The 25,678-nt window shown below is 49.1% G+C and overlaps 1 protein-coding gene across 10 annotated transcripts in view; it reads left to right on the top strand.

The window, feature by feature from the left end:
* The window catches only part of LOC115857517 (alpha-ketoglutarate-dependent dioxygenase alkB homolog 3), a 181,723-nt gene that overhangs the window by 26,956 nt on the left and 129,089 nt on the right, over window positions 1-25,678 (top strand). For 8 of the 10 annotated variants that reach the window (XM_060303315.1, XM_060303314.1, XM_070046125.1 and 5 more), the window contains one exon: window positions 6,547-6,645. The exons of 1 other annotated variant lie outside the window; for it this stretch is intronic. In XM_060303315.1, coding sequence (XP_060159298.1) covers window positions 6,547-6,645 — 99 coding nt within the window. Of the gene's footprint in view, window positions 1-6,546; window positions 6,646-7,402; window positions 9,690-25,678 lie in introns of those variants that run through there. One more of the 10 variants, XM_030864643.3, reaches the window with a different exon arrangement.

Genomic DNA, 25,678 nt, shown 5'->3' with positions numbered 1-25,678 from the left:
ATGCTGCTTGCTGATGTTTGTGACCCTTACAGTGTAGTCGGGGTGCCATATAATTCAGATAGGAAATAGTTACAGGATGTCAGAAGAAAGAGAGAGAACTTTGGAGAGCACAGCACGGTGGAGAAAACACAGGCTTTAGAGCCAGGCAGATCTAAGTTCAAATACTTGCCTACATGCCTCTAGCCAGCCTTTTGCCTTAGCCTTTTGCCTCCAGCTTCCTTTGCTTATAATACAAAGGGGAGTATCATGTCCCTTACAGGCTTGTGGTGAGAATTAGCAGTACTGGGTGCAAATGGTCCCTAACATGCCTGGTACTTTAGCAGCGTACACCATGGTTGATCATGTCCAGAAAGCCTAGCAGGATGCCTTGGTTTAAGTACCTGGAAATTGTTATGAAAAGACACTTGGAGCAGGAAAGTGGGGAGCCAACTCTCGGTGGATTAAAGAGTTAAATCTAAAAAGTATACTTTTTTTTTAACTGAAAGGAATTGCAGTTGTATATTTAAGTTTCTTGAAGACGGGAAAAAACCATGAAGGAGAGCCAAAGAAAGATCAGTAGAGTTGACTGTAAAAATTTTTGAGCTATTCTGTGTTAAATATCATAAATGCAGTTAAAACGCAAATAGCAAATGAGAAAAATATTTATAGAAAGTATAACAAAGGGAAAATATCTTACTGTACATGGTTACAGATCAATAAGAAAAACATTAACACCCCACAGAACGAGGGACAAAAGACACGAACAGAGTTTACAGTAGAAGCAATGCAAACAGCAAATAGCCATGTGAAAAAACGGTGGACTTGGTTAGTAATTAAAGAACTCTAGGTTTGAAGAATGAATTGCCATTTTTCCCTAATTTTTTTTGCCAGTTGATAATGTTCCAGTACCGGTGATGCGCTCAGAAGGCAGGTGCTGTCACATTTTCTTGCTGGAATTATAAATTGCCACAGCCTTCTTAAAGCAGTTTGATGTATAAATCAAAGTGCCTTCAAGTTCATACCCTTAGATCCAGTTATTCCACTTTAAAGAATATATCCTAGAAATATATTCAGAGATGTTTAGTCCAAGATATACTTGCAGTAGGTTTTTCTTTCCTTTTTTTTTTTTTTAGAGTGTTACCGGTATATTAAAATCTCTGTTTCCAACCATGTGTACCTAACTGCTATGTCCTTAGCACTAGCGTAGTGCCTAACATATGTAGGTGGTCAAAAAATAATTTGTGAGTTTAAAGGAGGAAGGATGTGTTCATACAAAGGAATATTATACAGCCATATTTTTAAAATACAGTACATCTAAGATGTAGAAAATGCTCACAATACAATGTTAAAAATGAGTGCACGATTGTATGTGTAGAATATTCCCTGTGTATGTGTTGTATGAATTCTGGATGACGGGATTAAAGGTGATTTCTATATTTTCTTGGTGCTTTTCCTCAGTCATTCAGGACATATTTATTGATATGTGTGTTAGGCATTGAGTGTATTTCAAAAGGGAAAGACAGCATAGCCCTCCCCTCATGGAGTTTATTATCAGAGATCAAGAAGGCAGACATTGAACAGGTAATTACAAGTGTGTCAGTTACTCTAGTGAACTTATGTTACTTTTATAGTAGGAAAAAAAACTATGCCAATGATGATTTTCAAGCACTGATGTTTGTATTGGCTTGGTCAAAAGGTTCGTTCGTTTTTTTCCATAAGATGGCTCTAGTAGCGCTTAGTTGTCTTTAACTTCATTTGAAACAATTTTGTTAGATTGTATTGTGACAGCTGTCATGTCAGTGTGCATTAAAAAAAAAATCAAAATTGGTGAATTTTTGTGTAGCCATTTTAATATTAATGATGGGGGAAAGCAACATTTTCAGCATATTATGCTTTATTATTTTAAGAAAGATAAAAACACAACTGAAACACAAAAAAATATTCATGCAGTGTATGGAGAAGGTGCTGTGACTGATCGAACGTGTCAAAAGTGGTTTTCGAAGTTTCATGCTGGAGATTTCTTGCTGGACGATGCTCCACAGTTGGGTAGACCAGTTGAAGTTAATAGCGATCAAATCGAGATGTTAATTGAGAACAATCAACATTATACCATGTGGGAGATAGCCGACATACTCAAAATATCCAAATCAAGCATTGAAAATCATTTGCACCAGCTTGGTTATGTTCATCGCTTCGATGTTTGGGTTCCACATAAGTTAAGCGAAAAAAACCCTGACCGTATTTCCGCGTGCAATTCTCTACTTAAACATATGGAAATGTTCCATTTTTAAAATAAATTGTGATGGGCAGTGAAAAGTGGATACTGTACAATAATGTGGAACAGAAGAGATCGTGGGGCGAGCAAAATGAACCCCTGCCAACCACACCAAAGGCTGGTCCAAAGGTGATGTTGTGTATATGGTGGGATTGGAAGGGAGTCCTCTATTATGAGCTCCCCAGAAAACCAAGTGATTAATTCCAACAAATACTGCTCCCAGTTAGACCAACTGAAAGCAGCACTTGACGAAAAGTGTCCAGAATTAGTCAACAGAGAACGCATAATCTTCCATCAAGATAGTGCAAGACCACATGTTTCTTTGATGACCAGGCGAAAACTGTTACAGCTTGGCTAGGAAGTTCTGATTCATCTGCTGTATTCATCAGACATTGCACCTTCAGATTTCCATTTATTTCGGTCTTTACAAAATTCTCTTAATGGAAAAAATTTCAATTCCCTGGAAGACTGTAAAAGGCACCTGGAACAGTTCTTTGCCCAAAAAGATTAAAAGTTTTGGGAAGATGGAATTATGAAGTTGCCTGGAAAATGGCAGAAGGTAGTGGAACAAAAGGTTGAATACGTTGTTCAATAAAGTTCTTGGTGAAAATGAAAAGTGTCTTTTATTTTTACTTAAAAACCAAAGGAACTTTTTGGCCAACGCTATAATTTCTAAGACACCTTTTTTAGGACAAGAAAGGCGCAATTACCTGAAAAATCTACATAGATCTCATACAGTGTGACGTTTCCTTTCCAGTGAAAAGAAAAATGTTTAGATTTCTTATCTGTTGGGTGGTTTGTAATGATATAACAATATACACCCAGGCTTTTTTTTTTTCCTAAATAGCATTTTTAAAAAAATTATTTATTTGGCTGTGCCGGGTCTTAGTTGTGGCACGCGGGATTTTTATTTGCGGCGTGTGGGCTCCTAGTTGCGGCATGTCGCATCTAGTTCCCTGACCAGGGATTGAACCCTAGCCCCTTGCATTGGGAGTGCGGAGTCTTAACCACTGGACCACCAGGGAAGTCCCTAAATAACATTTTTCTAAAAGAAACTGAATAGGCTGAGATCTTGGTGAAAGTTATGGAACTTTGGAAAACCCCAGTATTCACTGGAAATTATAATTAAGCATTCAAATGAATTGGCTCTGGTTGAGGAGGGAGTGAGAATGTTAACATTAATATAAAAAAATTTTTTTTTGCTTTTTCCATCTACTTGTGAGGTTTCAAGTGTGTGGAAAACCAAGAATATCAACAGCAAAACCCACCCTGTAGACTGACTGTGACCCTAAAAGTTTCTTTTATCTGGGATCAGGAATGGAAAATTTTATGCTAAGCCATGGCTTTTTAATGGGTGTGTTTTGTTTTGTTTTGAAGAAAGACCTGAGTAAATCAAAAGGGTTACAGAGCAGTGTTTGGGTAACTTAACCATGCTTAATGGCCGTGAGTGCATTCCTCTAAACAGTCTGAACTGTGCTTCCACTGTCGCTTATCCATTTATCAACTGAGCCCTTATGCTGAGCCTCATGAGCTCCTCTGGCCTTTTACCTGCTTCCTCAGTGGAAAAAGTCTCTGTGTATCTTGGTTAAGTTAAAGCGTGGCCCTTTGGTCTGTTGCTGCTCTGGTCTCGGGAAGGAAGTATTCGTGAGCTCTGTGTTGCCTTGATAGAATCCCCTGCCCTCCCTTCTGTCTCCTTCTGTGAATTGGGAATGTACTTCCTAAGCCAAGGGTGTTGGAAGGAACGAATAACAAGCAGCAAAGTAGTGATATCACCTCTCGCTGTAAGTGTGCTGGTATCACTGTCTCCTTCAGGGACTGATGAGAGTAGCCCCCTGCCAAGTGAAGGCTCATCCTCTTTTGCCCTTTGGTACAACTAATGGTTATACTGGATGTAATGTGTTTCAAACCAACCTGAGGCTTTCTCTCATTTGAAAACCTCAGATCTTAGGAATAGTGAGGGAAATGTGGCTCTGTTGACCATCACTTTCCGTCCATGCTGATGTTTCCCTCTTGCATTTGGAATTCTCTTTCACTTGCTGGGTCTACTCCTGCTTCATGTTTCCAGGTAGAGTTACAGTGCTCCCCTCTTCTCTTCCACTGGCCTTAGCGCTCCCTCCTCCCCAATAATGGTTTTTTTTTTTTTCATGTTTGGAAAACTGTAAGTAGTTCCATTCATTTGGAGCACAGCGTGCCCGTGAGAGAGATGTAGGAGCTGAAACTAAAGAGAAGGAGCATGCAAGTCATCAGGAGCCTTGGGTGCCAAGCTAATGGATTTGAACTTCATCCTGAAACCTTTGGGATGTCATTAAAGTATTTTAAGCAAGGGAGAGGAATTCTGAGATCAAATTTGCATTTTATTACAGTGGCTTTGGCAGAGCAACACTGGATGAGAAAATGCTGGCTCTTAACTTTTCTAACTTCTCCAAATTACTCCTTACACGTGCTCCCTGGTCTCACAGACCTGTGTACACAGGATGGGGCTTGGTTTCTTGGCCTCTGGGCTGTTGCATGTACAATTCCTTCTTCCTAGAACATGCTTTTCCTCCGTAGTGTATTTTTTTTCTTTTTTTAAATTGAAGTGTAGTTGAGGTACAGTGTTATCCCAATAATGTTTTAATGTTCTAAGAGATCTTCATCTCAGGATTCTCTTCCTGTTGTGTTAAGTGTCTTTCCTGTCCACTGCACTCTCCTGTCTTAGTGTCTGTGCTTGGTTTATAGAATAAGGCCCTGTTGTACTTCTGGAGTATATAGAGGGCAGCAACAGTTCTGTTTCTAGCTGTGTTGAACCTTGATCTGGTAACTGACTTTACAGCCTAAATCAAGGAGCCTTGAACCCTCTGATTTCATGGACGATGCACTCCCTTCTGATATCTTTTCTTCAGTAGAGCATACATCTCCTCTGTCTGGAATACTTTTTTCAGAGAGCAACCTTTTGCTTTTCTGAGATGGAGCTGGGCTACCTGAGGACAGGGTCACCTTCCCACTGGTTGGCTGAGGGGTCAGAGGTAAATGTTTTGGTGCTTACTTATTACTGGAAGGCAAAAGGTGGCAGACACAAAATCAGTCACTGAGACCAAAAGTTATTTCAAACATTGTGTATATCTTCTGCTTATAAAGTTATGACAGTGCTTGACAAAGTCACTGTCAAGGGCTGGGGGCGGGAACCTAGACTGTTTATGGAAGTTCATTTTGTTTTGATTTTGATTTTCCTGGGAGAAATCATTGTAAACAGTCACATTCTCAGAAGCACCCCTACGATAATAAACATAAACACAGCATTGCAGTGAAATTAATCCTGTAGTAACCCAAATGTAATCTCATGCGTTGGAAGTGAAGCAGATGAATGGACGAATCTGCCCGGAATGGAGGTGAAGAAGTCAGGAAACTTGGGTCTGTCCCTGTCTCAGTTCTTGACGTGCTCTTTGTTGCTCTGAGCAAGGAAGTTGTTTAATGTGCCCCTGTGACAGCGGTGGAGGAGGAGTGACACCACCTGTTGGCCATATTGCAGCCCACCCTGGGAGGCTTCATTATGGTGTTGGACGTGAATTGACTTTGAGCTCTGGAAGAAAGGGGCAATGTAAATACAGGCATTTGTATCCTAGGTGCTCCGGAGTTGCAATCCATTCTCAAAGGCTTACACAGCCAGTCTCAGTTTAGCAACACTGTTCTGGTCACAGCAGAGCTCCCTTCTTTGAGAAAATCTTGTTGTTGACTGTTCTGGAAAGAAACAAGAATATATCTCCAAAATACCAAAATAGCTATCGGAAGAGTTGTGACTAGTTTTAACATAGGTACCAATTAGTGAATTAGCATAAATTATGAGAAGGGGGTCAAAACTCATCACACCATGTCTTGTTTGAAAGCCTATTCTCCTAACACTATGTCAAAACACAGGGCACAGAATAAGGCAGATGTAAAGAATTATTGTATACATGACTTTGAATTCCTTCATAGGCCAGAATGTGCTTTTCTGCATTTTGAATGCTGATAATACTAATACTAATAGCTGTTATGCTGTACCTAATACGTACCAGTCTGCAAGTAATTCTCACATATGTAAGTTGAGGCTCACAGCAGCCCTGTGTGGCAGGTACTCTCGTCATCCTCATTTTACAAGTGAGTAAATTCAGGAACAGAGAGGTGAAGTAACCTGCCTAAGGCCAGTCAGCACCAAGTGACAGAGCCAGTCTGGCTGAGTGGAGGCTGGCATCTCTTCGACCAGTGTCATGTTCTGTTGCAGCATCTTGATCACACAAGCAAAAACAATCAGTGCAATGAATGCTGTTTTCTAGGAAGAGAATGGGGACTACACATATGTGGACAGAGTGAAGTTACCCTTGGCTCACGGAACCTTGTTACTCATGGAAGGAGCCACCCAAGCAGACTGGCAGGTGAGAACATGCAAGTAACGTGGATTTGCTGTCATGTAGAGGCTGTTTCCTGACTGGCTTGCGGTTATTAATTTCTGTATTAGACTTGGTGAAAAGCAAGTGGCTTTTATAATGAGCAAGAGGCAATAAACTGACATCATTTCCAAGGGGTTTTGATTGTACTGACAGTCAAAATGGCCCTCTACAGCAGCGGTGTCCACTAGAAATTCCTGTGAGGATGGAAATACTCTGTATCTGTGTAGCCCAGTGTGGTAGCCACTATACACATGACTGTTGATCTCTTGAGATATGGCTAGTGTGCTGAAGAACTGAATTTTTAATTAATTTAGAGCTTCAGGCAGCCAGTGGCTAGTATATGGGGCTGCACAGCTCCATAGCTTAGGCCAGGCCATTTTTAAGGTGTGCAAATTAAGAACACTTAGCATGAGAGGGGAATCTCATGCCTGTCTGTGATCTCAGCTATTTATGTGTTTTCTTTTGAGCTTTGGAAAAATGGCAGGAGGCTGAGAGGAAGAGCAACACTTAGAAAAAATGAAACTGTCTCCCTGTGAGGGTGCTGACATATCACAGTGAGGGTGGTGGTGGAGATTTGTTTCAGAGAAGGAGACCTTTCTCCACAAGACTTAAAAGAGCTATTGCTGCTTATTGACGGGAGATAAAATTGAAACATGTCTATGTCCTCATAAATAAGTTTTAAATTGCTTTGGAATAAAAGTGTAAGTGTGTGTATGTCAGAGTTATTCATATTTCCATTTAGCATCGAGTGCCCAAGGAGTACCATTCTAGAGAACCAAGAATAAACTTGACCTTTCGGACAGTTTATCCTGACCCTTGAGGGGCGCACTGGTGATGTGAGGTCTTGGAGAGGGAAGCTGTGCTGAGACTGAGCAAACCTTCCACCATGAAGAAACTTCCGGAGACTGGTCCAGCTGCTCTCATGGTGTGGCTGTTTGGAAGATGTGGATGGGATTTGCTTCCCAGCTTGGAGTCCTATTAAACGACAGCCTACAGTTCATGTTTGTAATATGTTTACTGTGGGAACAGTAATCCCTAATCATGTTTTGAAATCACATATTTTCTTCAGGCAAGTTAAAAACTGCTGTGGCTGTGTTCACAGATGATTTTGTCCATAAGCAGTTATTTTTCTGCCCTCTCCCGCTTCATTTGAAGAAATATGAATGTACTTTGCCTCCGGGGTAAATCCACACATGTTTGTTCCTTGTGCCTTCAGCAAAGTGGAGATATAAACATGAGTCAGTGACTCTGGAGCCTTGCGTAGGCAGACAGCTGCTAAAACCCAAACAGAGCTTTGTTGAAGTCTGCCTTGACTCCTGAACATCTTGGCTTGTGTGCTATTGTAATGCAAAGCTGCATATTCTGGGAGCACTTTATTTAACTGAGTCTCCTTGCCTGTCCATCTTCCCAGGATATGCTCAGACAGGTTACAGGCCTCTGAATAAAGAGCAGAGGTGGTATTCTCCAGTGCATCTCCAAGTAGCCACCTGGACTACTTGAAATACAAGAGAGAACTGTCCCCTCAGAGGGAGGAAGAATTGAGTGATGTCATGAGACATTTCGGCTGAAGAGCAGCAAATGCCCTGCTAGTGGCAGCTGTTCTACATAGATTATTTCCCCCTGGAGAATGACTTGAGTCATTTAAACCCTAGCCAGATAGGAGCGGGAGCAGTCCTACAGGGAACAGACTCAGTTACCTAAGAGTCCTGTTCACTTTAGATTTCAGTAGCCCTATGACTAAGGCTTTCTTCTGACTCAGTGTTTTCTTCTACACATGTTTCCGAGATGAAAGCCTTAGTCTCTGATGTCACCAGGGTTCCCAAAGCAGACAGAGCGACTGCCCCTTGTTGCATCATAAAAGCACGTGTCTTCCTGACCCCTTGACTTAGGAGCCGCATGCCAATTCCAAACCAAGGCAGGGAAAACTGGAGAGAAAGAGAACGGATTTAAATGGATGAAAGTAGGGCGAGAGAGTTGGAGTTTCCCTTAGCTCCCTGTGGGGAAAATTTACCGAGCCTTCTTGCTTTTGATCTTGTTTCCATTCTGTGCTGTAAGACTGATGATCTCTATGATCACAATAAAATGCCAAAGGCTGGGCAGGCTCTTCCCCAGAAGGCAGATGAATGCCATGCCTGGCCAGGCGCTGTTCTCTGACAAGCTCTGTAGCTTCTTGAACCAGAGTCTCTTAAATGTTGTTGCCTGTGTGTTGTTCCTTTCTCTAAGAAATGCTAAATGCTTTATGAAATCTGAACATCGTACTGACTGAGTCTTCCTGTGAGGGAGGTACAAATCACCATAACTATAAAATGAAACCTACTCAATCCCTAGCTTTCCTCCAATTCAAACAAACACAACCTGGCCAGGGTGGTGCAGCCAGCTTTGGCTATGAGCTGGCTGCATGACCTGGGGAAATTCCTCTTCTGTTCCCACAAGTGACAGGGCTGGCAGATGACTCCAGGTCTTAACCACATCCCTCCTGACCCGGGGTCATGCTCTCCCCTCGCATCAGCTCCGATTTCACCTCTTCCCTCATCACTGCCATGTCTGTCAGGGAAACTAACTCCTACTCTTCAGCAGACAGCCTGGACCACCACCTGGGTTTCTTCACCTGAGAGCAGCAGTCTTAGGTTTTGTTTCTTGCTGTCAAATGCCGGAACTGCCATTCTTTCTACCACTAAGATAATGTCCCTTCTGAAATGTCAAGTAGGTACTTGCCATAGAATAAAAGTACAGGGTTAGGACCGGACAGGAATTCCAGACCCCAGCAAAGGAGGCCCATGCTCAGTGACTGCACCAACCTGTTGCTGTGTTTTACTGGTGGTAGATCTTAACTAGGAATTAAGGGCGAAGCTATTTTTGCCAACATTACTTGTAAAGCAGCGGGAGCAAATATAACGGCTGTCGCATGAAGAAAAACATGTCTAGCTTTTTAGTTGCCCGTTTTTTGAGCTTTAATAACCTGCCAGAACAATTTAAGAACCGTCCTAGGAGCTTTTCATACATAATTCCTAATCCTCCCGGAAGCCCTGCCAAAACAAGATGCTGTTCCCACTGTAGGGACGAGGCAGCTGAGCCTCCAGGAGGCGAAGTCATTTCCTAGGACCTATGAACGGCAGAACCAGCACATACAGCACCGGCTAATGCCTAGACTGTGCTTTTCCCTCTGCCATGCAGGATTTAGGCAGAATAGTGGGCACCCCCAGGCCCATGAGCCTCAGGGCTTGCTCATGCAGAGCGGGCAACCCAAGCTCACCCTAGTGCCCTGCTGGCCAGGCTGACTGCCAGGCCACTCTGTTTGTCCCCTGGCTTTCCTGTGAACCAGTGCAGGTATCTGCACCTCATCTCTCCTTAATCAACATGAGCATCTCCTAGTCAGAAACTCTGCTGCCAACTGGACTAGAACTGTCCAGTTTACTGGGTGGGGGAAGCTCATTTTGGGGGGACACAGTCCAATTTATGACAAATTAGACAAATTCTCATCTAACCTTCCTGGCAAGTGACTGAGACCATGTTTCCTGACCATATCCAAGCCAACTTTCAGAGGTAGACAGGTGGTCCCTTCCTCCCCTCACTCTTACCTGTGAGTACATTTGGGGACCCTGATGCCCAGACTCAGCGTCAGGCTTGCTCACGATGCTTACCAACACCACGACTCCGACCAGCAGACAGCCCAAGAAGCAGGGTAAGCTCTGCACACTAACAACATGTTGACAATAGGCACCTTGCCTCAAAGCATGGGTCGGAGCAGTCTGACACAACATCAGCTTGTATCCTCAGTCTACAGCTAACCACTAACTCACATGGCATCGATGATTCCTAATAAGTTTGGGTCACAGCCCATAAACCTGCCGTTTTCCTGTGACACTCCCTCCCTGCTGCCTCCATGGCTGGTACGACCTGCCCTCGCGAGTGGCAGGTCTGTCGGGACCTGGTCAGTAAGTGGCACTGCCTCCTGAATTGTGTCATGGCAACCCCAGAAGAGTTCAGTGGGCACTGCAATGAGCAGAGCGCTCCAGCTGGGCGGCTTCAGAGGAAGCCCTGACACGTGGGTCCCTGCCCTGCTGGGAATAGTTCTTCCTTGAGTTCTGGCAGCTTTCACTTGGCTGCAGAATATCTAAGACCCACTTTGCCTTTTCTGGTCATAAACACTTGTAGTGTTGAATCTGAAGTCTTGATTGCTTTATGTTCTTAACCATGCCTTTGAAAAAGCTGAATGTTTCCATAGTGATGCATTCTGTTTGTTTAAATCTTTACATATATGTGGTTCCACCCACGCTCTCCTCAGAGGGATTTAGTTCACAACTGTCTCCTTACCCCCTCCCAGCTTCCCTTTGCAAGGAACCCCAGTATGAGACCCCTGTCAGTTTTGTGCTGCTGGAATCCATTCTTAGATATGATGACTCCTGTGTCTCGGGGTCAGCAGGGAAATTATTTTGATGTTTACTAATGAGGGTGGAACACAGGCTAATGGTGCCTTTTCCAGCTGGCTTAGTACTGCTGTGATAAATCAGAAAAGCCTTCCCCAGCCTGTGACCAGAGCCCCATGCTGGGCTGGGCTTTCAGCTGGGCGCGTAGGAAAACAGGATAAATTAGGTAGTATTTTTGTAGCTAATGTTACCCAAAAGATCGTTTTCTCAGATGAGCCAACTTGGAGATGACCAAGGCATGTGTGACACTGTTATCATTACAGTTATTTGAATGCTATCACTTCCCCTCCATGTAATGGTGATGTCACACTCCCTGGACACCAGGGACAGTCCCTATTCTCATGTGGCCTCCACGAGTGTGGACGTGCTCAGGCAGGATCCTGGCCTCTGACCCTACTAGCTTTTAACTCTGGACACAAAGTCTAGGTTTCTAAAAGGGAAGGAAAGGTGAAAGCCAGGAGGAAGTGTAGAGTATTTACTGGACCTGTTACGTACATAATCTGACGTATTCTTAAAAGCAAACCTATGAGGCGGTTGGTTGGTTTTTTAAACAGCTGAGGAAACTGAGGTACCTAGAGGATAGATTAGATCCTGAGACTGGGTGTCCCTGGTGGGCAGGCTCCTGCGTGGTTACTTGTCTGCAGGCATTTAGTGCGATCTCTGGGCCTCCCCCGGCCCTGGCGTAGGGGGGATGGGGGAAGCGGCAGCCTGAGTCTCCTGGGGCTGGAGGGACTGTGCTTTTCTCATCCCCTTTAGCAGCCGGCAAAACCTCGGGTCTTTGCCTGGGAGCCTGGAAGCTTCTCCCCGGGGGGCGGGAAGCAGGAGGAAGTGGTGGGCCAGGCGTGGGGCTCTCGAGGGCTGCGTGATCAGGTTGCAGTTAGCCGCCCACTGCAGGAAGGGTGTGGGCGAGCGCTGTGGCCAGCGCCTGCCGCACAGCGCCTGTGATGCTCCAGACGCCCCCGAGAAGGCGAGCGAGAGCCTGCAGGGCAGCATTAGCCGCGGAGACAGGACGGCAGCCTCGCCTTCCCAGGAGGCTGCAGCGGGGAGGCCCTCCCCCGGGCCGCTCTGTCGGTCTGAGGACCGAGTCGGAGCCTCTGCCACCAGGTCCCTCCCTGCCCCCACCCTTGTCTGCATGAGGATGGGACCATCTAGGAAGGGAATCCACACCCTCCAAAAAGCGATTCTGGGTTGCGGGCTGTGTCCTCCCTGCCTAAAGAAAGTTTGTGGGATGGGTGGACGAAGGATGCCGTGAGGGCCTCCCAGACTTGGGCCTGGGGTATTCAGGCTGCTGCCCACCCGGTCGGGACTCAGGAGAGTCCAGGAGAGGAGGAGGGCCCCGCAGAAGTGTCTCCCCCATGCCCCTGTTGGTTAGAGAAAACTTTTCTGTAATGTTTTCTCTGAAAAATATATCAAGGGATTAGCCACTAATTTATTCCCTGAACCCTGTCTCTGATGTTAGCTGTGAGCCTCTATTCACCCCGTGTGAAGGGGAAAGGAGGACAGTTAGCCTAGAGGCAAAAATCTGGGGAGGACGTCTGAGTGTGTGGCTTCCCGCTCGCCCCCCAGTCGGCCCCCTGGAGGGCCTCCCGCCCTGGGCTCGGAGAGGAGAGCCAGAGAGGAGAGCTGGCGGACTCTCCCCCTGCCTTGCTCTTTGTCTCCACAAGTCCTGTGAGGGTGTAGGCTAGGAGCTGCTCTCCCCGTTGGACAGATGCTCTTCTGAGGGCCACCCAGGGCCATGCTGGCAGAAGCAGCGTGAAGAGCCACAGCAAGTGCCTAGGCCAGTGTTCTTTCCACCGCTCTGAGGTTCTGTGACCTCTTCTGAGATCCCCAGCTGAAGGCAGACCCTGGTGACAAGAGGGAACATGGGCACAGACAGCCCCAGAAGGTCGCTGTGCCTGTTGGGGCAGCCGTCCAGGGACTGGTGTTGGCGATCTCCATGCCGTCCTGGCTGGGTGGCTCGGCACGTGGCCAGGATCCCTGGCGCAGCTCGAGGGAGCGTCTTCCTGCCGAACATAGAGCAGGCCAAGCTCTGCACCAGCTGCTTGGGGGACTTAGCTGGACAACTTCAGGCAAGACTGGTCAGGCCCCCTTTACTGTCACAGTGCTGCCTGCAAGGGTGGAATTAGGAAAGAGCTTTGACACACCCCCTCTGTCCCAGGCTCCACATCTGGCAGACTTACTGCAGAGCCCCCGTGGATCTAGCCTCAACCTGAGCCAGGCTGACCTGGCCTTGAGTCCCACTCTGTCCTTCCTAGCTGAGTCACCTTGGACCCGTCTGTCAGCCCCCAAACCTCAGTCTCCTCAGCTGTGAAGTGGACACAGAGGCAGCCACCTCTCTGAGGTCTTGTGAGGGTCGAGCTCATGAATGTGACATGCCTGATGCTAATGTGCCTAGCAATGTAATCGTTTTAAGTAGAACATTCCACATGCCCTGCTAGCCCCAACCCTAACCCCTCTGCTGGGTGGGCAGTGCCGCTGTGACTGACAGATGGCCCTGTGACCCTACCCTTCCCCTTGCCCGGCTCCCTGGGTGCCTGCACCTCTGTTGTGGGCAGCGAGGGGAGGCCCAGTGGCTGTGGGAGGAAGAGCAATATGGAAATTGTGCACAAGGAGGCTGATCATATTAAGATCCAGCTGCACTTAAGCGTCTCCTGGGAAGCTCTTTACAGCGCACTGAAGAGAGCTCCCAGATGTCAAAGCGGCCTTGCTTCGAGGCCCGGTAGCTCTTAGCGGCCTCGACACATGCTCCCCAGGTAATTGGTCTCCTAATGCACCAGCCCTGGCCGGGTTCCACCGCCTCTTCCCCCTCGGGTCAGTTCATGATGTTCCCCAGCCTGGCAAGCGGGTCACAGACCTGTGTGACACACCCCCGCCATTGTTTTCTTGTCCTTGCAGGGCACTTCTAGATTCTGTACAGGATGCCTTGGCCTGGAAGAGTAAACAGGATTGCCAGGCAGTGTTGAATCAGGAATTCTGTTCAAGACCAGGGCTTTTATGTCCACAGTTGTGTGTTAGATGCAGTGGGGAACATATAAAAGGGAGACACGATCCCTCCTATTACAGATAGAAGTAAACCAGCATGGTTTTCATTTTCTTCTTCAACATTAGTTTTTATTCCTAACTACAAAAGGGATACGTGTTCTTGGTAAGAAATTTAAAAGAAAGATAAAAGGAAAATCATTCATAGCTTCACACCGGAGGTGACAGCTCTTCACATTTTGCAGTGGATTTCTTCTCTACACGTTTGTATACTTCAACAACAACAACAAAAAGCAAGCAACTTCATACTGAACTCATCAGCTTGTAGCCTTTTGCTACTTAGTTTTTAAATTGACGCATGACATTAATTGTTGTTCCTTAAGAAGTGGCTGCATAGAATGGTATATAGTTGTATCGTTATGTACCCAGTCCATTGTGTTGGATAATTCAAGCATTGTTCGGGTTGGAGTTGCTTTTGCTATTTGTAACCATTCTGTTGATTTTGGAAATCATGAGAGTGGATGGTGGGGCTGCAGTGTAGCTAGGAGTCCAGGATTTGGCCTCAATCAGACCTCAATTCAAATAATAAAAGAAGAGATAAGTAACATTTTTATAGAGGCTGAATATTGTGCCAGGCACTGTGTTAAGTGCTTTACATACATTGACTCATGATTTATGAATCCACATAACAGGCCGTGGGCTAGGCATTATTTTTATTCCCACTTTACAATTGATGAAACTGAAGCACCACCCCTCCACTTTTGCAGCCGTCCTGTGGCTAAACCTTTGTGCACGTGTATGATTGTTTCTTAGAATACATTCCTGAAAGTGGGGTCCTGGCCCAGATTTGGAAGCCTATACGTATTTTTAAGGCCTTGAATACATAATGTGGATGACTTTCCAGAAAGGTTGCCCCAACTTCTCCTCCCACCAGTGTTTGCGTATATTTGAGAAAATCGTGCCATGCTTTGAGCAGCAATAACGTGCCAGGCCAGTGCTCTAGAAAGCTTCTCTCCTTGAAGGAGAGGCTGTGCCTGGCCTAGAGTAAGCGAGCACTCAGTACCTCTTAGCCAGTGTTAGAACTGTTGTCTCATAGTGTGTCGTTTGTTGAGAAAACAAGACGCGTATTTGAAGAACCTCAATAACAAGGTGAATGTGGAACAAGGGGTCCTGACAGTGAGTGCCACACGTGTTGGAGGAATATGGGACGTAATTTGGGGTAGTGGTCATGGAACGCTGCATGGCGGGGGAGGCACTTGGAGAATGGGAAGGAGGACCCTGAAGTAACAGCCTGAAGGCTCATGAGCAGTGGAGCCTAGGTGGCTTGTGTCCAGGGCTTGTGTAGGGAGTGCTGAGCTGGAGGAGAGACAGTGAGAGAAGATGGGCCCAGATCAGACCTGGGAGCCGCCCCAGGCCAAAGGCTCTGATGGTGGGGAGCCTCCGAGGGCTGAGACTTTCAGGAAAATGTACTTATCAGGAGGGAGCGAGGGGATGGCACTCGAGGTGGGGAGACCTGTGCGAGACCTGGACGGGAGCCCAGGCAGAGGGATCTGCGTGTGTGGCCTGGTAGGCACTCTGGGAGCAGTGAGGAGAAAAGATGTTGGGTTTCCTGGTGCTGGTAACAACCCTTCTTGCCGCGAGTCCTGAAGCAAAAGCAAAACAGACACAGGACTCAGCTATGAGGTCAACATGTCTGACAGAGCTGGATGGGAGACCTTGGCTTCTATCCATGACCATGGTCAGACTCTTGATACTCCCTCACCAAGTCTGGGCCCTGAGGCACCCTATTCAAGGAAACAGCACAGCAGGCCCTGTCCCCGCCAGCTGCTGGGAGAGTCGCTGCCAGCCCCGCCGCGCCAGCGCGTGGAGAGCCAAGGAGGTGGGCCTCCAGGCCTGCTTCCAGCAGGTGGACGCTGGCCCTTCCCGGTGTCCCTCCCTCCCAGGCGGGGGGCACAGGAGCCGAGCAGCACACTCCCTCTCTGTGGGCGGGCACATCTGCAAGTGGGCAGGAAAGGGATTCACCGTTCCCCCAGGCCACTGCCTTCTCCAAGCTCCCCTGTCAGAGAAGTCTGTCCTCCCCTCCTGGAGGAGGGACTCAGCGGGCTTGGGAGAACATTTCCAGTATTCTTCCCCCGCCCCCCGGGGCTGGAAGGTTCCTTTCCTGGTTGCAACTAAGGTAAGAGATACTCCCCCCTCCCCAACACGGTCATCCTGCCCCATCCAGAATCCTTTGGAGGAACGCTGCCAGGAATCAGCCGGGCAGGGGAGTGTCCACGTGTCAGTTTTGGTGCCGTGTAGACCTGGTTCTAGAGCCAGCTCCTCCGCTTACTGCTGTGTGGCCTTTGGCAAATTTCTTGGCCTGAGTTTGTCTGCCAATAAGACTGGGTTGTTGCGAGAATTGAGCGTGACAGTGTAGACCCGTCTCGGTCTGGGTAACTGGCATCATCGAATAATGTAGATGGGGAGGAGGCTCCTCCAACCTGCGGGCTTGGGGCGGATCTCACTGTGATGGAGGTGGCGTGACTTCTGTGTAGACGGGTCTAGGACAAGGCCTTGGGGGAGAGAGGCCCCAGCCTGGCCAAGAGAGACTTGGGAGGCGGCTGTACGGGGCCATTGGGGGAGCAGTGGGAGGGAGTGTGGAAAGGGACCTGATTCTGGGGTGTTCCCATGGAGGGGGGCTTGGGAGGAGGGAAAGGAGGCGGGGAGAGAGCCAGAGAGGAAGGAGAAAGGTCTTTCACGACACCCCATTGCCCCCCACCCCAATACAAAGCACTGTATTCTTCCCACTCTCGCCTGGGAGCAACATGGGGTAACAGTTGGCAAGGCTGGTTGTGTCTAAGGTTAAAAGGTGAGTAAGAAGTTGGGCCTCTGAAAGGTGGCCCCTGGGTGTTGGGGCAGTAGTGTCCTGGCATCCTGTCTCTGGGCCCTGGGCCAAGCCCTTCTGCACTTGGCCCCAGTTTTCCCATCTGCAGAATACAGGGGTTGCACCAATTTAATTTTTTGTAGCTGTTTTGACCACAGTTCATCGTTAAGAAAAAAAAAGTTTCCACACACATTTAACTAAAACTAAAGCTTAATAGAACAACACTTCATTACACGTCTCTACTCTGATGTTGTCTGTTCTGCGTCATTCAGAACTGCTGGTGATGGCTCCCTAACTGATTGTATGGCCCACTAATGAGTCACACCCCTCGCTCTGAACACTGACCCAGCTCATCTGGAAGTTTCCTTCCTGCGCTGGCAGCTGGCAGTTCTATTCCATTTCCTCTGGCCTCATGACCCCCATCAACCAAGCCTTTGTGGTTTTCTTCTTCGTGTCTTCAAACAGTCATCTCAGATGCGGGAGGGAGCCCCTGGCCTGATGGCACTGCTCCGAGTGCCCTCTCACCTCCGTGGGAGGTCCTGGCGCGCCCACTGTCTGGCTGGGCCCTGCATGCACTGCATCAAGTGCCGGGACGTCCGTGGGTGGGGAGGGCCCTGTGCCATCACCACGGGCAAAAGAGTGGGTTTGGATGTCATCCACACTCCTCTCCCCACCCCACCCGACCGCTGCCTGGGCCAGAGGACACCAGCCTTCTCTCTGGAAAAGTTGTTGGGGGGCTTCCCTGGTGGCGCAGTGGTTAAGAATCCGCCTGCCAATGCAGGGGACACGGGTTCGAGCCCTGGTCCGGGAAGATCCCACGTGCCGCGGAGAAACTAAGCCTGTGCACCACAACTACTGGAGCCCACGTGCCACAACTACTGAAGCCCGCACACCTAGAGCCCGTGCTCCGCAGCAAGAGAAGCCACCGCAGTAAGAAGCCCGCGCACCGCAATGAAGAGTAGCCCCCGCTCACCACAACTAGAGAAAGCCCACGCACAGCAATGAAGACCCAACGCAGCCAAAAATAAATAAATAAATAAATAAATTTAAAAAAAAGAAAAAAAAAGTTGTTGGGAAGTGGAGCCTCCCAGTTGGAATTCCAGACTCTTCCTCAGGCACAGCCGCTTCACTGTGTCCCTCCTTTCACTGAACCCCTGTCTGGGCAGGTCCAGGGGTCACCATCGTGAGAGCTGCTGATGGATGATGAGATGAGCTTTGGCAGTGATAGACCTGGGTTCAAACCTTAACTCTATCTCTGCCTGGCTGTGTGGCCTTGTGAAAGTTCCCTAACATCTCTGAGCCTGTTTCCTCATCTAAAGTTTGGAGATAGCAACACCCATCTTGCAGGATAAACTTAAGGGTGAGATGATAGGTACCGAGTGCTTTGTGTTGGTGCCTGGCCTGAAGAAAACTCATTCCTTGAAATCCTGTCCCCTTGGGTGTCCCTGTGAGGGAATGGCTGGAGAAATAGCAGCTGTTGCCGCCTTAAAGAAAGAAGGGGGAGATGCCTTCCATGGGCCAGTTATAGGAGAGCAGTGTTGGAGAGAGGCTGCCTTGAGTGGGCTGTCCTGGGAGTGACCTGCAGCCCCAGCGTGTCCAGAATGTGCAAAGAGACTGGGGTGCAGCAGGCATCTTGTGTCCCCTGGGCAGCTGGAGACAATGTCTGAGGAGGCAGACAGGCAGCGACTGGGGAGAATGGAGTCTCTGGGCCCCCATGGCGGGCCAGGAGCTTTTCACGAGGCTGATGGTGTGTGCCAGTTCAAGGCCAGGCTCACAACACATCACGCAACAGGGCATCGTTTCAACCCTAATTTTTTGGAATACATTTAAAAATTCACCCTCCTGCAGGGCAAATTTTACCCCAGTATGTTCTCATAGAACAATCTGGTTTGATCCTCATAACTGCCACCCTGGGTAAAGGATGGGGCAGGCACAAGGCCTCCGCCTTCACAGGGTAGCAAGAAGAACTTTCTGGCAAGCACTAGAACCAGGGTGCCCAAGCAGGCAGCCTCGATACGCTGTTTGCCTCTTCTCATGCTGTTACCCGTTGCCGAGGCTGCGTGAACGTCTTCTTTGTGGGTCGTCTTCAGAACCCACAACACTTTCTTTTTGGTGCCCCCCTCCCATGATGATAATTATTGAAACATCCATATCCGGGCTCAGATCCGAGTTGTTAGGGATCTGAGCCAAGCTGGAGACAGGCACGAGGGCACCTCTATCTTCAGAGACTGCTGTTCCTGGGCAGCTGCTTCCCGAACACAGAAAGCCATTCCTCCCAGGGCTCCTGTGCGCATTGGCTCTTGATAGCTGTAGTCACCGGGGCTCTGACAGCTGAAGCGACTTGCCCAAGGCCACACAGCTCCAATAGCAGAGGCTAGGGGCCCTTTGAAATGCTGCCTTATGCAGCTGGGGCTTGGCACTAACTGGGAAGACCTCTGGCCCCTCACCTCTGTGTTCTCGGCCAGCTCCAGCTGCCCTCTGCTCTGTTTTGCCAATAACCAGGAGACTCTCCTTCCAGGGCAGAGACTGGCACTTTAACCTTGGAACATAAGTTCCTGGGGTTTGCTTTGCGGAGCACATGGGGCTGGCTCGTGGTTCAGTAGAGGCGGTGAAATTTCTCAGAATCTGAGGTTGCATGTGCTGCTTTAGGCTTACTAGCTGGGGGGTGTCTCTGGGCCTCAGTTTCCCTGCCTATATGTGAGGGGCAGTGCCAGATGGACCCCTTCTGGAGAACCTGTCCTCAGGCCAGTGAGGCTGGACTAAAAAGTTCAGGACTGTGTTCCATCCTTATTCTGCCACCACCTTGCTGCTTGCTGTGTGACCTTCATCTAGTTCCCTCCCCTCTCTGAGCCCCTGTTCTCCACTCAAAAGACAGCAAAGATACCCCTGCTTTGCTGAGGTCATAGAGGGGAAACTACTTTGCCAAGCTCAAGTGCCACAGATGGTAATTTTATCATTATCCACGTAGTGATCCCCTGGCCAGCAGGGAGAGGCGACACTCAGGCCTGCAAAAAAGCATGCAGGAAGGACTGGGCCACAGACTCTGGGTTGCCAGAGCTGTGCCAGCTAGCAAGCCCTTAGCAGGGAAATGCATTCCCATTACTCACATCAGCAAGCCAGGCCCACAGCCTGGGCATGATTGTTGGGAGGTTTCCCTGGGCTCTGCCTCCCTCTGGGTCCCCAAGAATCTCCCTGCTCCCCAGTCCAGGATGGTGTTCCCTGGAGCTCATCCTGGGAGTGGGGGGTTGTCAGGGTGCCTCCCCCAGTGGGACGAGCCCTGCCGTGCCAGCTCCAGCAGCCTCCCTGCCAGCAGCTGGTATTCTGCTGCACTGCGTACAGTGAGGCCCAGATTAGACAGTGAGCTCATCGTGACATGAATGGGGCCACCGGGGTGGGGGGGGGGACTGGAGGCTGAAGATCTGCCTTGAGGGTACCGCTGGGGATCTCCCTGCACCCTCTCCCTTCTCTCTGTCTCTCAGGCTTGCTGTCTCTCCCCGCGCCCATGCACACACCAGCACCCTCTCTTGGAGCTTGCTGGGGATTGTCATGGCAACCGCCCAGCGAAATTATCAAAACACTTTTATGCTCACAGTCGTACCAGACCAAGAGCTCATTCTGAGTGAGGCAGAAGCAGGTGGTTGGATGCTGAAGCCATGGGCTTTGTGCGGAGGGCCCACAGTGGGGAGAGGGCGCAGCAGGAGGGGAGGGTGGGGCCAGGCGGCAGGACCCCTGGGGAGAGGCCTTGGCACTTGTTCCTCCCCGCCCCTTATGCCAAATTCACATTTGTATTCCATCTCCGCACACCTGGATTCACACACACACACACGTAGACAAGTGGTCGCTGAGCCAAATACACCCAGAATACAGATGGATCCAAACAGCAACATCTGGAATAACCATGACCTCATTCAGCACTTGAAGGCCTGAGATCCACTCTGGGGAGACTTCTGGGTGAGCAGGAGGGCACAGCCAGCCGACCCAGGCTTCTAGCTGGCAATAGGTCTGTGCCAGGGCAGCAAAGCAGCCACAGGAAGAGGCCAAGCCCTCTTGTCGGGAAGCAGAGAAGGACCTGTGACCAGAACCACTCTGACCTGGTTCTTCCCACCTTGCTGCACAGCCTCTGTGGCTCACTGCCTCTCTGCATCCCGGAACGGACTCAGCATCCCTTCTCCCTTCTGACCTGGGCCAGGGTACCGCAGGCTCCCTTGGAAACAAAGCCCTGCTAATAGCCGAATAACCGGTGGTTGCTATTTTCAAACCCTGGTTCTGCCCGAAAGCCAAAGTGTGGGTGAGGATGGTGGAGGAGGTGATGGCACAAGCCCCTCCCCAGTCTGCTGCCATCTTCCCGCCCCATCTGCTCCCCCAGCATCCCCCTCCATGGAGGGGAGCCTTCCCCTGCAGCCTTAGCCCGGGCTGCTTGCCACTCTGGCCCAAGAGGAAACATCTGCTTCCTGCAACTGGGTCCCCCCATCTGTACACCCTTCCAAGGATTCTAGAATATTAGAGCTTGAGGGGCCCCCAGCAAATCCGAGTCTAGCCTCCTCACTTCACGGATGGGGAAACTGAGGCTCAGAGATGGGAAGCAATGGGTTCAAGGCCACAGGATATGTGGCTGATGGAGCTGTTGCTGCAACCTGGGTGTCTGAATTCTAGTCCTGTGCTGTTCCCGTCACATCAAAGCGTTGGTGAGATGCACTGTTGCAAACAGTGAGCGCTGATTTCTGAGTCAGGCAGACCTGGCTTGAGTGGCGGCTTCAGCACTTAACACCCAAGGTGACCCCGGTAAGCTGCAAAGCACCCTCAGTCCTCAGCTGTAAAATGGGGTGATAGTAGGGTCCCGCTTAAGGGATGCCATGAGGATGATTTAAGAGAGGCACGTGTAAAGCACTATTGGCACAGAGTAGGTGTTCCACAGATGACGTTCTCTGTCCTCCCTCTGCAGTTCCAGGGCTACAGGCCTGCTGAGAAGAGGGACCATCCTGCATCCCCGGTAATGGCCAGCCCGTGTCCCAGGGTGGCCAGGGGAAGCAACCTAGCCTGTCCTGGAAAGACAGAGTCCACCGGGAAGGCAGGCCACACTGACAAGTACGAGTAAATGAGAAGGCCTTGCAGACAGCGACCGAGGGGGGAACCTTGAGGAGGGTGGCCAGGAAGGCCGCTCTGAGGAAGCAGCAGGGGAGCTGAGACGTCCTCAGTGCAGGGAAACAAATGGCTTGGCCCAGGCCTCACAGTAAGTTCAGGTGGAGCCAGGCTAGGACCTGTCTTTAGACTGCCATTCTAGTCATCTCCCTCCTTCTAGAAACATCCTTCTCTGGGATTCTGACATGTTCGTCTGGTGTCGCTCTTACCCTGTTGGACGTTGCTTCTCTGAGTCCTTGACTGGCTCACACTCCTCCCAGTGTTTGCTGGTCCCAGCCCTTCTCTGTCTGGAAGGTGGGTTTTCACCCGCTCCCCTGTCTACACCCTGACGAGTCCCAAACGGCCACCTACATCCCTCTCCTCTCCTCTAAGTTCCAGTGTCCTGCTCGACCTCTCCACCTGGATGTCTGGTGGTTCTCTTGGTTAGGACAATCTAAGTCGATATAATAGAGACCCCAAATTAGAGTAGCTTAAACATATTCAGTTGGTGGCTCTCACAAAATAGCTCCAAGGGAAATGTTTCAGGTTGGTAGAGAGCTCCATCCCACAGGGTCATTTAGGGACCCAGACTGATGACGGCACTGCTGTCTTTAACACGAAACCTCCAGGGCTTCCAGCCAGTGTGAGGGCAAGAACACGGAAATCCCGGGCAGGAATTTCTTCTTAAGTGAGACAGGAGTCTGACTTCTGCTCACTTGCACAGATGAGAGCTTAGACACACAGCCCCACGGAGCTGCAAAGGAAGCTGGGAAGTGGGCCCAACTGGGCGGACAGCTAGCAGTCTCTGCCATGCTCCACCCCCTAGAATGGTGAGGCCTTCCCGCCTTGGTGGGGGGGGACCCCCTTCTCTGGGGGCACTCCCTCATCCTGTGTCTCCCTGGCCCCCGGCTTTGCCTTTGGCACATTCCTCCTTGTCTGTGGCTCTCGACCACCACCCAACAGGGTGTTCAAAGTCTGTCCTCCTTGAGCGCTTATTTAGGCTGGGACAATCATGGGCTTTTGAAGTCTAGCCTTTCAATTTGGTTGATAATAACAATCCCTTCAGAAGCATAGTAGGCTTTGGGTCTTTCTGCTTCTAGTCAGTTCCATGGGCAGTAACCACACCCCAAGTTCCTTTCTTGATGGAGTTACTGTCTGTCTGTGTTGCCCAACCCACCTCTTTCTCTCCCATTTTATTTATTTATTTATTTTGCGGTACGCGGGCCTCTCACTGTTGTGACCTCTCCCGTTGCGGAGCACAGGCTCCAGACGCGCAGGCTCAGCGGCCATGGCTCACGGGCCCAGCCACTCCGCGGCATGTGGGATCTTCCCGGACTGGGGCACGAACCTGTGTCCCCTGCATCGGCAGGCGGACTCCCAACCACTGCGCCACCAGGGAAGCCCTTTCTCTCCCATTTTAAATGAAAGTTTAAAAGTCCCTAAGGACATCTGAAATAATAGACTTGGATGACAAGGCTATACCCCTAAGAGAATACTTTGCCACAAGGGTGATTCCTTTGTTTGGCTTATTGTTTGGCCTAATAGACAGGCTTTGAGAAAGGCTCTGAGCGCGTCTGATCTCCTGTTCTTTGGGCAAAACCAGTTGGTTTTTCCAACCCCGAGGACAGTGATTTTCTATGTTATCTCCTTTTCTGTTCATCTCTTCTTGCAAACCAGCCAATCTCTTTCTTGTAGTATCTTTGCTAAAGGCAGCATCGAGCAGCCAACACATGCAAATGTTTTTGGTTCTTTCCAACCATTTCTCTAGAATTAGTGGCTCAAGTAGGCATGTGGTCTGCCTTCCAAATTATCACAGGTAATGTTTTTATTAAACGTTTTGTCACAACATAACAAGGGTCACTGGTTTTCCATTCTCCAGTATATGTTTCCATGTTGCTCACCACCTGTTGGCCAAGCCAGTGCCACATGTTTTAGGGTTGATATACATGGAAGCTTTCCATTCCTGGTACCAATTTCTGTATCAGAGTATTGCTAAGCTGCTATTAAAAGGAACTCCCGGGCTTCCCTGGTGGCGCAGTGGTTGAGAGTCCGCCTGCCGATGTAGGGGACACGGTTTCGTGCCCCCGTCCGGGAAGATCCCACATGCCATGGAGCGGCTGGGCCCGTGAGCCATGGCCGCTGAGCCTGCGCATCCGGAGCCTGTGCTCTGCAACGGGAGAGGCCACAACAGTGAGAGGCCCGCGTACCGCAAAAAAAAAAAAAAGTAACTCCCCAATACAGTGGCTTTAGGATTAGAGAAGTGAATTTTTCTTTCACATAATATGGTTCTAATATGATCATTTCAGGCATCACCCTGGTGGGTAGTGGATTTTGATGGGTAACCTGCAGACCCCAACCCCACAATGGCCCTCCCCTCCCCAACCTTCTCTTCCCCACACCCCTCCCCTGTATCAGTGGCACCACCATCTAACATTTGCTGAGGCCAAATACAGAGATGTCGGCCTTGATTTCCACCCCCCTCCCCTCAACACCTCTTTCCGCCATCCAGTCCATCAGCAAGTTCTCTCAGTTCTATCCCCAGACAAATCCCAAATCTGACCACTTCCCTACAGCTCCATTTTCTTCACTCTCATCCAGGTCCTCAGTGTCTTATATCTGTGGGTTATGTAACGATCTTCTATGTGGGATCCCTGCTTCTTCCCCTAGCCTTTCCAGTTACTCTTCACACGGCAGCCAGAGTGGGCTTTTGAAAACGTAGAACGGAGCTCCCCTGCTCAGAATGCTCCAGTGCCTTACCATAGCCCTTAGGACAAAATGCAATCTCCTGACATATACACACTACTATATGTGGAATAGATAACTAATAAGGACCTCCTGTAAAGCACTGGGAACTCTACTCAGTACACTGTAGTGACCTACATGGGAAAAGAATCTAAAAAAGAGTGATATATGTTGATATATCACTGATTCACTTTGCTATACAGCCGAAACTAACACAGCATTGTGAATCAACTATCCTCCAATAAAGATTAAAATAAATAAATAAATTTTTTAAAAAGAAAATGCTAACTCCTTAACATGGCCCTCAAGGCCTTCCGTGAGTGTCCTTACTTCTCATGCCCCTTGCCCCCTCTACTTTAGCCACATGGGTCTTCTTGCTGTTCCTGGAAGAAGCCAAGCTCCTTCCTGCCTCACTGTCTTTACACCGCATTCCCTCAGCCCTAAACATTCTCCCCGCACTGGTCACACACCGGTTCCTTCTTTGTCCTCCATGGGGCAGACAGCTTCAGTGTAGTGTGTAGGCGAGAGGGCTTAGGAGCTAAGTCGCCTGGGTTTGAATCTCAGTTCTGCTGCTTACTAGCTGTGTGACCTTGGGGAAAGGTGCTTAGCTTCTCTGTGCCTTGGTTTTCCTATCTGTAAATGGGGATAGTAAAAGTACTTGTTATCCAGGGCTGCTAAGAGGATTAAATAAAATAGTGAACACATTAAATGAGTTAATGCATAAAAAGTGCTCAGAGCGTGGCATCTATTAAACACTTGGTGGTGCTACAATTGTCCTTCGGGGGGCACCTTAAATATCACCCACTCTGGGGAGCCTTTCCTTGCTCCCTCGCCCCCCCCCCCCGCCTCTCCATCTGCATCGCTATCACACCACCCACCATACATTTCT

Source organism: Globicephala melas, chromosome 8 (genome assembly GCF_963455315.2).
Source record: "Globicephala melas chromosome 8, mGloMel1.2, whole genome shotgun sequence".
NCBI lineage: Eukaryota > Metazoa > Chordata > Mammalia > Artiodactyla > Delphinidae > Globicephala > Globicephala melas.
The sequence above is the reverse complement of the archived record's forward strand: the minus strand, read 5'-3'. Positions and strand labels throughout refer to the sequence as shown.